The sequence below is a fragment of the Cetorhinus maximus genome, chromosome 27 (genome assembly GCF_964194155.1).
Source record: "Cetorhinus maximus chromosome 27, sCetMax3.hap1.1, whole genome shotgun sequence".
Taxonomy (NCBI): domain Eukaryota; kingdom Metazoa; phylum Chordata; class Chondrichthyes; order Lamniformes; family Cetorhinidae; genus Cetorhinus; species Cetorhinus maximus.
Window position 1 is genome coordinate 14,935,243 of NC_135905.1, and position 10,433 is coordinate 14,945,675.

The 10,433-nt window shown below is 41.5% G+C and overlaps 1 protein-coding gene across 1 annotated transcript; it reads left to right on the top strand.

The window, feature by feature from the left end:
- Positions 1 to 2,495: 2,495 nt before the first annotated feature.
- Positions 2,496 to 9,081, top strand: LOC144668594 (uncharacterized). The gene is made up of 3 exons (XM_078530769.1): positions 2,496 to 3,636; positions 3,727 to 3,851; positions 6,958 to 9,081. Exons 1-3 carry the CDS (start codon positions 2,593 to 2,595, stop codon positions 8,657 to 8,659), a joined length of 2,871 nt encoding a protein of 956 aa, XP_078386895.1. The 5' UTR covers positions 2,496 to 2,592; the 3' UTR covers positions 8,660 to 9,081.
- Positions 9,082 to 10,433: the final 1,352 nt, after the last annotated feature.

Here is a 10,433-nt window from a genome sequence, read left to right on the forward strand (position 1 = left end):
CCCTGGGTTAGGGAAAGGAAAATTGCCTGGGATTTTCACCCTGATCACTATATGATGAGGCCCTACAAGAAATGGGTGTGAGGGAAACACTGGGCCCAGCCATGTTATCGTTTACAATGGGGTTACCTGATGGCGCTCACTGCCAAGATTCGTGTGTGAAGAATGACAACTTTGGCTAGATACCAGGGAGCCTCTGCCTCCCATGCCATTGTACCACAGCACCTTGAGGTGGGGAGCAGAGTGAAGGAAAGGGAAGAGAAAAAATAAAGGAGCAGCTGGAATTTAACAAGTCACTGCCTTCTTAGCCATTTAAAACAGAATGCATCTCATCCATTTTACTTCTGGCACAAGCAAGTAGAATGGAGATAAATAGGTGTTAAGTCCTGGGGTTTATCCATTTGGGCAAGCCATGAGTTGAAAAACAGCTTAGCACAACTTAAAGGCAGAGCAAAGGATAACTGTTGCAATCTTCTCGCTGTTTATTTTACATTAAATATTAAATATACATTGCACAAGAATGGGCTGAATTCTCAAATGAGACTCATTAGTACTTTGGATGGCTTATGATCTCAAGATTTCACTTATGAAAATATAAGACTTTTATTAGACTGGGAACTGTGATTGTTCTCAAAAATCTGATGGACCAATTCAATTTGGTGGTAGGCCCAGGTGAGAGCAGCATTTTATAAGGAATAAATGTAACTATATAAAAGCAGATCATTTCAAATGTGAAACATAGTTATATCTCCTAAAATGACTCCTAAAGATGAAAAGGAATTAATGGCTAACTCTCAATAGAATGCTTCAGATCAGAGTGCAGCACTGATTGTAACATATGTACACTTGGCACCGGTGACATCTTCCACTCAGTTGCATCCAGCATCAAATACATGAACAGATTTACTGCACCATATCTCCAGGAATAAAGATTCACTTGTCTGCCAGGGCCTGATTCAACTTTACAATGCACAGCACATACTTAATATAATCACAATGAATTTTATTCAAAGTTAATAAGCAGACAGCAAAAACAGAACTTCTTGTGAAAGTGTTCCAGGAGAACATTCAGTGCTGTTATAATTATTGCTAGGGTTTGCTTGCCAGGACGTAGAAATCAAGGAGCTGTCCATGATGTCCTAGCTGTGAGGTCCACTTATATTGCACATAAAACCTGTTTCTGACCTAAAGGAAATAAATCCAGGTGTCCATTTATGTTTGGGAATGAGATTATACATTCATTTAGCATTTTTATAATGGAAAGCCAATCAGTAATGATTGCTGCATTACAGTGCATCCATCGGAAAGCATGGCTTGAAATGGAACTGTGCAAGATTTTTGCCTTGGAATATTCATAAAGGTGACACATTCAGATAGACACCCCTCCTCCACCACTTCGACAATAGGTTATTCAAAATCATATTTTTATATACTTTTAAAGTAAATGTGTTAATGTCTTCAGTTAAATAGACAGAGGAAGTCCATACCTATGATTGAATTAATATTTGTCCCAGTGCTGAAACTAATCTTAACCTGAAAACTGAGGGATTCTTTGACAGGAATTATTCTCACAAAATGGTTACTTTGTCACCAACTTGTGACCACAGTGGAGGGAGCACCATCGCCACATGGACTGCAGCGTTTCACGAAGGCCCACCAACCACTAACATCAAAGGTCAAAACTGCAGAGTTTTCAACATCAGCCATGTCCTGGGGACATACAAATAAAACACTGGCAAAGGCCTAGATTCACTGCAAGTTCAACCCGTTGTGAAATTCAGTACATCAGGAGTTCCACTGGCAACTCATCATGTCCCATTCCCAAGCAGGAAAGTGCAGAGATTCTATGAAATATTTGTTCGAAAATTAGATCAGCAATTTTCACATTTAGAAATGACATGATTTTGAGGTACACGGTCGCAGGGGTAAGCTATTTCTTGACTTCAGTAGTAGAGAAACATCTGAGAGTGGGTCAGAAAGAAGCATTTCCCGGGAAGAGGTGAACACTGCGGTGGTTGATGTATTCTGCTGGGGTAAAACATGGGACCTGCTGTGCAATTCAGAATCTGTAAATGATCTGAATATATATTCAAAACAAGAATTCTGCTAAATACCTCCAGTCAAGTTGCAAGTGCTGCAACTAATTGATAGATCTGGAATGATAAAGTTCCTGAACTATTGCTGAAAGTGTATCTTTTTAAAAAAAATCCCCTTCCGTGACCACTAAAACAGAACCTGGATTGCCAGTGAAATCCTGTTTCAGAGGAGAACAGTGAAAACATTCACCAGCGTAGACAAAATCATATTTTAACTTGAAATCTTTTTTTTATAAATCGCGAACGTTCCTCGTTATGGGATGCAATGTTTAACTGGAGTTATTTTTTTCGGTTCTTTAGTTGAATGTTTTTAACATTGCCACTTTAAATGCAAAGCAGAGAGAAACTCGTAGAGAACTGCGTACGTCATTCCTCGCAAATTCCCCTTCAGAATAGCAAACAGCCAAGGATGGATCTTGCAGTGTTGCCGTCTCCTATATAAGGCGGAGGGGGAGAGCAGTGACTGTGCACTGTTGCAGACAGACAGGCCAGCAGCAAGATGAGCTACAGCTGGGATCCTCTGGGCGCTTCCCCTTATCGGAAGGTGCACACGGACCCCTCCAGGAATCTGGCTCGGAACTTGGGCTATTCAGCTCCAGGCTTCCGCGCCCAGAGCTGGTCCAGGGAAACTGGCAGCTTCAGCTCCTCTGTCAAGCGCAGCAATGTGTCCAGTGTGAGGGGGTACAGCCCCTTAGCCCACAGGTCCTCAGAGAGCGTGGAACTCAGTCACTCGTCTCTCTTCAACGATGACTGCAAAGTGAACGAGAAAGAGTTGATGCAGGGTCTCAATGACCGCTTTGCTGGCTTCATTGACAAGGTCAGGCAGCTGGAGCAACAGAACAAGGGGCTGGAGGCTGAAATCACAGACCTGAGGCAAAAGCAAACCTCTTCTTCCCAGCTGACCTGCCTGTACGGGCCAGAGATCAGGGAGCTCCGGAACCTCATCCAAGAGCTGGAGAACCAGAAGACCCAGGTCCTCCTGGACAGGGACCACCTGGGGGAAGATCTCCAACAGCTCAAGGGAAAGTTCGAGGAAGAAGCACGAATCCGAGACGAGCTGGAAACGAACACCCGAGTGTGTCAGAAAGACAGGGACGAGGCTCACCTGATTAAGTTCCAACTGGAGAAGAAAGCCCAGTCTCTCGCCGATGAGATCGTCTTCCTGAAGAATAACCACGAGGAAGAGGTGGCTGATCTCTTCGCTCAGATCCAGGCTTCGCAGGTTGGGGTCGAGATGAAAGATTTCCTGAAGCCTGACCTGACAGGAGCCCTGAGAGAGATCCGAGCTCAGATGGAGGGGTACACCAATGTAAACATGCAGCAAGCTGAGGAATGGTTCCGCTCCAAAGTGGCCAAACTCAACGAAGCTGCAGAAATCAACAATGAAGCCATCCAGAGCACAAGGCAAGAGATCAGTGAGTATCGCAAGCAGCTACAGTCAAAGAGCATAGAGCTGGAGACAGTGAGAGGAACCAAGGAATCCCTGGAGAAACAGATAAATGACATTGAAGAAAGACATGATGCAGAATTAGTCCACTACCAGGTGAGAATTGTTTCAGTGCACTACCGCTTTACTTGACTTACTCTCCACTTGCGTTGTGATCTTTTAAAAAGAACACGTTATGTTTTACAGGATACCATTCAACAACTCGAAAACGAGCTGAAAAATACCAAGTGGGAAATGAGTCATCACCTGAGGGAATATCAAGACCTGCTGAATGTCAAAATGGCTCTAGATGTGGAGATCGCCTCCTACAGGTAGGAGTTATTATAACTTGCAGCTGCATCGAGCCGAGAGCTCAACAATATTGGGATTTGGATAATGTCACTTACCACCTGAAGAAATAAGCACAGAAAAACACACACAGGGTGAATATTACACTGTGGGATATGATTAAAAAAAAGCCCTCTGGAAATAAGCGGAATAAAGTGCAATCAGTCTGCATGGGTTAAATTATTTACGTCATGACCTGTTGCTCTGAATACCTCTGCAGTATTTCTAAATATGATTTTCAAACAATATGCAGCTCAGGGAGAGATTAGCGCCCCATAGTTTAGACCATTCATTTACTACAGCGAGATGAATACGTGAAATGGGCATTAAATAAATGAGTGTTTTCAGGGCTAGTTATTCATGTATCCTATATACTACCTCTGGCAGTCACAAAAACTGAATAACTCAACTCCTAAGTTTGAGATGAACTAGAAATGAATAAAATTGAAAAGTAAAACTAATGATGTGAAAACGGATTGAAGCTGCAGTGATCTTGAGAGAGAGAAAACAAACTAGGGAACAGGACTGTACAATGTTCAAAACAAAAATATGTTATTTCCTCTACAATCTAAAAAAGTTAAGGTGAGATCATTTTCCACTGAGGAATCAAGTTGCAGTCCCGCACTAAAATCAGAACCTAGCTCACTTCATTCCCAGAGCCTTGTAAATTAAGAATCCTATACATTTTAGGATATGGAACTCCATTTAAGGTCCCGCGTGATAATTATTCTTGCCAAGCGGCATTTCCAAAGTCACAAAGGACAATCGGTGCTGAAAGGGTTAAAATTAACGGAGGCTGAGCTAAAGATTGAGTTTTAATAAATCAAAGATGGTGTGATGCAAATATTCCCATTGATGACACGAATCGAGTGTGAGGGCAGCTGAGAGAACGGAGGACTGAGGGATGTGGGGTCGCAAATGAGCCGCTAAGGTCTGTGCAACATCCTTCACATTGATTAAAACACTCAGTAACAGTGGTTTCTACTTTAAGCTAAAGAGAACAAGCTGAACGTATAAAGGTGTCGCTTGTTCCTTGATTGTTAATTCGAGGTGAATTAGAAGCCGTGTTCAGTGCGGCTGCAGGATGCAGCACTTTGCGGTGATGGGATGCTGCAGTTTGTTGGGATGGGGGTGGCTGAGAGAAAACAGCGACAAAGTTGGTGTCTGAAAGCACACCTCCTACTGGCCACATGCAGTACTCATGCAGTATTGTGCAGCCCAGACTCCTGTTAAAGAGATTGCCTGAGCGTCCCAAAACCCCCACCACCGCCCCCTCCAAGAAACATGGTGAGGACATAGAAGTTATTATTTTATTTAAGCAAATATATATATAATACATTTAACTTCCAATCCCCACATTCCAGGCATGATATTTTTACGGGAAATATTTTGGAACAAAGCTTTTGACAGATTTTAGAATTTACCTTTGCTGTGCTGAAACACTGAAACTTTTTTCAATAATTACCTGAATTCAAGAAGTTTCCCGTTATAATTCCACAATAAATTAAAAATTTTGAGCCACTTTTCTCCACTCTGCTTGTTTGGGAGAAACCGATTCTCCGAACCTCCCCATCCACCCCAAATAAGTGAGCTGCACTAAAGCTGAACACTTCTGAAACGAGGAGTGTGTTGTGTCCATTCTCAATGAAGTTTGACTGATTTATAAGAAGAATTGTCCAACTGAAGTGGATCGCATTATCTGGGGACACACCAAGCATTTTTTTTCTGCATTTAAATGCTGCAGACAGCACCAACATGGATAGATACCTGAAAAAAGCCCATGACATTTCAATGTTACACTATACGGAATATATTTAAACTAAAGCGCTCCAGCGTTTCTGCAACAGGCTTCATAAAGTAAATAAGTGAGTTAGTGTCACATAATTTAAAAATATCTTAAACTGAAGGTGACTCCAACTGGAGAACGCATATAGGTGGACACTGGATGAAGGATTGGATTTGTCTATGATACTCCTATATATGATACCCCTATATTTGTCTATGATACTCCTATATGATAAAATAGGTTGTATCATGTCCAGCCATCTCCTTAAGCCCCTCGAGCCTGCTCAGCCATTCAGTTAGATCATGGCTCATCTGTACTTCAACTCCCCAATAAAAAAGATTTTGCATTTATATAGTACTTTTCACAGCCACTGTACGTCCCAGAGCACGTGACAGCCAATGAAGTACTTTTGTAGTGCAGTCCCTGTTGTAATGTAGGCAACACAAGAGCCAATATGCAGTCAGCAAACTCCCACCTACAGCAGTGTGATAATGACCAGCTCACCATCACCTTCTCAAGGGCAGTTAGGAGTGGGGGATATATGCTGGCCTTGCCAGCGATGCTCACATCCCAAAAATGAAAAAAAAAATGTTCCCGGGCTGGTGACTGAGGGATAAATGATGGCCAGGACACCAGGGTTAATTCCTCTACTTTTCTTCAAAGTAGTGCCACAGGATCTTTTATGTTCACCTGAGGAGGAAAATATAGCCTCAGTTTAATGTCCAATGTGAAAAATGGTATCTTCAACAGTGCAGCACTCCGTCAGTACTGCACTGAAGTATCAGCTTTCATTGTTGCGCTCAAGTCCTGAAGTGGGACTTGAACCCATAACCTTGTGACTCAGAAAAAACAGTGCTACCAAACGGGGAGTGAAGGCATAGAATTTTTTAAAAATAATTTTTAAATTTTCAGGTTTCAGTTGATGATTCGTCTTGTAACACACAGCTGGCCACAACGATACTGTCATGGGAAAGCCATGTGCATCATGCAAAGGCCATGTGGTTTTACAGAATTAGAATAAGAAAAAGAGAGCGAGCCCACTCCATGTTACTTTTACCCATGTACACTGGTGGCAGGGACATGGGTCTTGGAGCAGGTCATTTGTTCAATGTCATGGCGCTTAGTGTGAAGGACTTAGAGACGGAGAAGTACAAAGCAAGTGAACGTGGAACAAAAAGGAAAGAATTTGTTCATACCAAACTGTTTACAGGAGCTCTGACATCATTGAGCATTGGTACATTTATACGTGTACAAGTTTAATCCATCTTATAAACACATAACTATGTTCTCTTTTCTTAATTAAGGAAACTTCTTGAAGGTGAAGAGACAAGATTTGGCACAATTACAGGTAGCTTCACTCCTCCTTCATATACCTACAGACAAGCACAACCCATGACTCATTCAGTTTATGTCATGACAAAGGCCAAGGGTACCCCCACAAAGGCTGCCCCTCAGTACAAATTTGTAGAAGAAATTATAAGTGAAACAACAAAGGAAGTTGATATGGCAGAGATAGAAGATACCGTTCGAGAAGCTATCTCCGATGATGGGTCTGGTGAAAAATTCGATGAGGATGACCAAACTAAGCAGGAAGATGATGAAGATAAGGATGAGGCGACAACAGCTGAAGCTTCAGATGACGAGGAGGCTGAGAGAACGAGTGAAACAAAAGAAGAGGGTGCAGAGGAAGAAGCTGAGGAGAGCAAAGAAGCTGAAGAGGAGGAAACAAAAGCAACAGAAGAATCTGAAGAGAAAGAAAGTGCTGAAGCAAATAAAGTAGAAGAGACATCAGAAACAAAGACTGAAGAAGAATCTACAAAGACAAAAGAAAATGGAGACCTAGACGCTGCTGAAACAAAGGAAGAAGATGAAACTACAGAATCTAGAGAAGAGGAAGAGGCTACAGAGGCAAACGAGCCCGACGAACAAGAAGCTACTGAAACAAATGCTAAGGTTGAGCAGAAAAAAGCTTCAGAAAGCAAAGACACTGAAGAGAAAAAAGCTGCTGAAGGAAAACAGGGCAAAGAAGAAAGGACAGAGAGAAAAGAGCCTGAAGAGCAAGAAACAGTGGAAACAAAAGCTGAGGCTGAAGAGGAAGGAGTTGCAAGCACAAAAGATGAAGATGAAAGTGAGAAGCAAGCAGCTATTGAGGAAGATCAGACTGAGCCAGGCGATGCTACAGACAAACTAAATGCCAAGGAACAGGGTGAAGACCATGCAACTCAACAAAAAGAGGGGTCAAAAGGAACAAACACAAACCAAAAAGATGAACCTGAATCTGCAGCTGAAGAGATTGCAGAGGAAAGTAAAGATAAAAAGCAACTGGACAAACCAGAGCAAGAGTCACATAAAGTGAAAGAAAAGACAAAAGCAGATGAAAAAGAAGCTGCTCCTCAAGAATTAGGAAAAGAAAGTGAAAAACAGACAACCAAAGTTGAGAAAGTACAAGCAAGTCAAGTCACAAAGGTGTCAGAAACAGGCCAAACAGGAAAGTCTAAAGAACAATCGAAAGAAGAAAAGGTCGAAGACAAAAAACCTGATACCCCTAAGAAGGAAGGGAAAGAAGCAAACAAAGACAAGGAAATAGCAACACTGGAAGAAACAAAAACTGACAAAGATAGCAACAAAAAAGAGGATAGCAAGGAAAGTGAAGAAAAAACAGTGAAAGCCTCAGAAGCAGAGAAAGCGCAAGAGAAAGGTGGAAGCGACCATCCTGAAAGCAAGAGCACCCAGTCTGGAGAGAAAACACCGGAGGCTGTCTTAAACGGCTTGGATATCAAATTGGATAAAGAAGAAAAAGAAGTTGAAACGGACAAGAAATCTACAAGAACCACAACGGAGGTAATTCAGAAAATTGCAGAGGAAAGCATCAAGAGCGAGGAAGAGATCGTGAAAGTCTCAGTTACCAGCACAGTGAAAAAAGAAGTGATTGTAGAAACAAAAAAGGAAGAAAAATCCATGACAGTTTCATCAGATACTAAAAATGAGGCCAAAGAAAGTAGATGAATAAGAGAAAACTTAATAGATCAGCCAGTAAGAAATGCATGTTACACAGTAAATGTCTGGCACTTCAGCAATTTAAGAACATAGAAATGAAATGTATGTTTCTGCAATAGGAAGTATGGGATTTTCTCAGGGGAATAATTTCAATTTTAATTTATTGCTGCATGAATAATTGCACAATTAAACATTGCCATTGCCACGGGGTGCTTACAGATAACTTTGACTTTCAGAAATAGTTTTGATGTCTATGGAATCAAATACAACAGAAAAAGCCTTAATTTTCCTGTTGCTTTTAATATATTTAAATACATGCGCATTGCGTATTGGAATTCAGACATTTTTGAGTCCTCGATGATACTAATAGTTGCTACAAGTATAATCAATGAATAAGTAGCAATCAACATGTCATTCACAAATAAATGCACTTTGTCAAAGAAAATAGATCTGTTTCAATGTGATTTATTTACTTTGGGATGTTTTTATCAAGAATTGAGATTTAGATTTTATGTCCTCAGGATTTCCCAAAGTATGGCACAACCAATCAATTGCTTTTGAAGTGTAGCCATTGTTCTTATGCTCTTCTCAAGGGCAATTTGGGATGGGCAATAAATGATGGCCTAGCCAGTGACGCCCGCATCCCATGAATGAATAAAAAATAATACAGCAGCCAATTTATTCACAGCAAGCTCCCAGTGTGAATGGTTCCACCCCCCCCCCCCCCCCCCCCCCCCCAAGATCCCGGGGACTTTGCAGATCCTTAATAATTGTACATCAAATTATGCTAAATGCATTCCTTTTTTCAAATAGTTGGTTCTAGCTCAAGGGCCATTAATCACCTATAATCAGCCTGATAATGAGGCTGAAAAGGCAAGAAGGCAAGGAATGATAAAGGACAAGGCTGAAAAGCCCAGTTTTTTTCACAATGCATATATCTAACCTGTCCCATCAGGAATATCTTCATTTATTGAATCTCTTGTGGAGATGCATGGAGAGACAAAAAGTGTCCCTTTAAATATCATTGCATATTATTAATGGGATTTGCTCCCTGGGTCACTGGCAGCTAATCCAAATTCTACCTCCACATGTGAAATACCAGGAATGCGGAGAACAATTTGTCTATTTTTCAATTTTCTTTGCTGACACTATATTCTCATATGAGACGGAAAGCACTGCTCCTTGAGGCAATTATTGAGAGAAACTTGAATCAGATATCATCTTAAAGGCTTCACTCCTGCTGTCAACATGTAGCTGAATTGTTAAGAGTGCAGTAATAATGCTACTTTTGAGTAACTGTGGTCTAATTCGTGCATTAGTGACAGAAAATTGGCAGAGTAACTCCAGAATGTAGTTCGGACTTTATATTGGTGGAGAACAGTTGGGAATCCTGAGCAAGAGTGTTTCATACCTCTCTGACTCAACAATGCAGGAGAGTCAGTTTTCCTCTGGCTAACACCCTACAGCATCAAATTCAGAAGTGCGAAGCAAAGGAAGTAAAGGCTCATGTCCCATCTGCACTTGATGCTCATTTTCTGCGGCACTCAGTGTAGACTGAAACCTCCAACCTTTTAATGACACTAATGAGACACCAAAACCATTCCTGGATCTCAAACAACAACAACTTATAGTTATATAAAAAGCGACCCCTCAGTGTGGTAGTCACCCAGAGAAAGACGGGGTACTAGATGGTGAGGCTGGCCCATTCAACTTGGGTGTGCGGGTTCATAAAATAAGGCTGACGGCAATCTCATCAGACCTTCCACAAGATAGGTTTCACTTT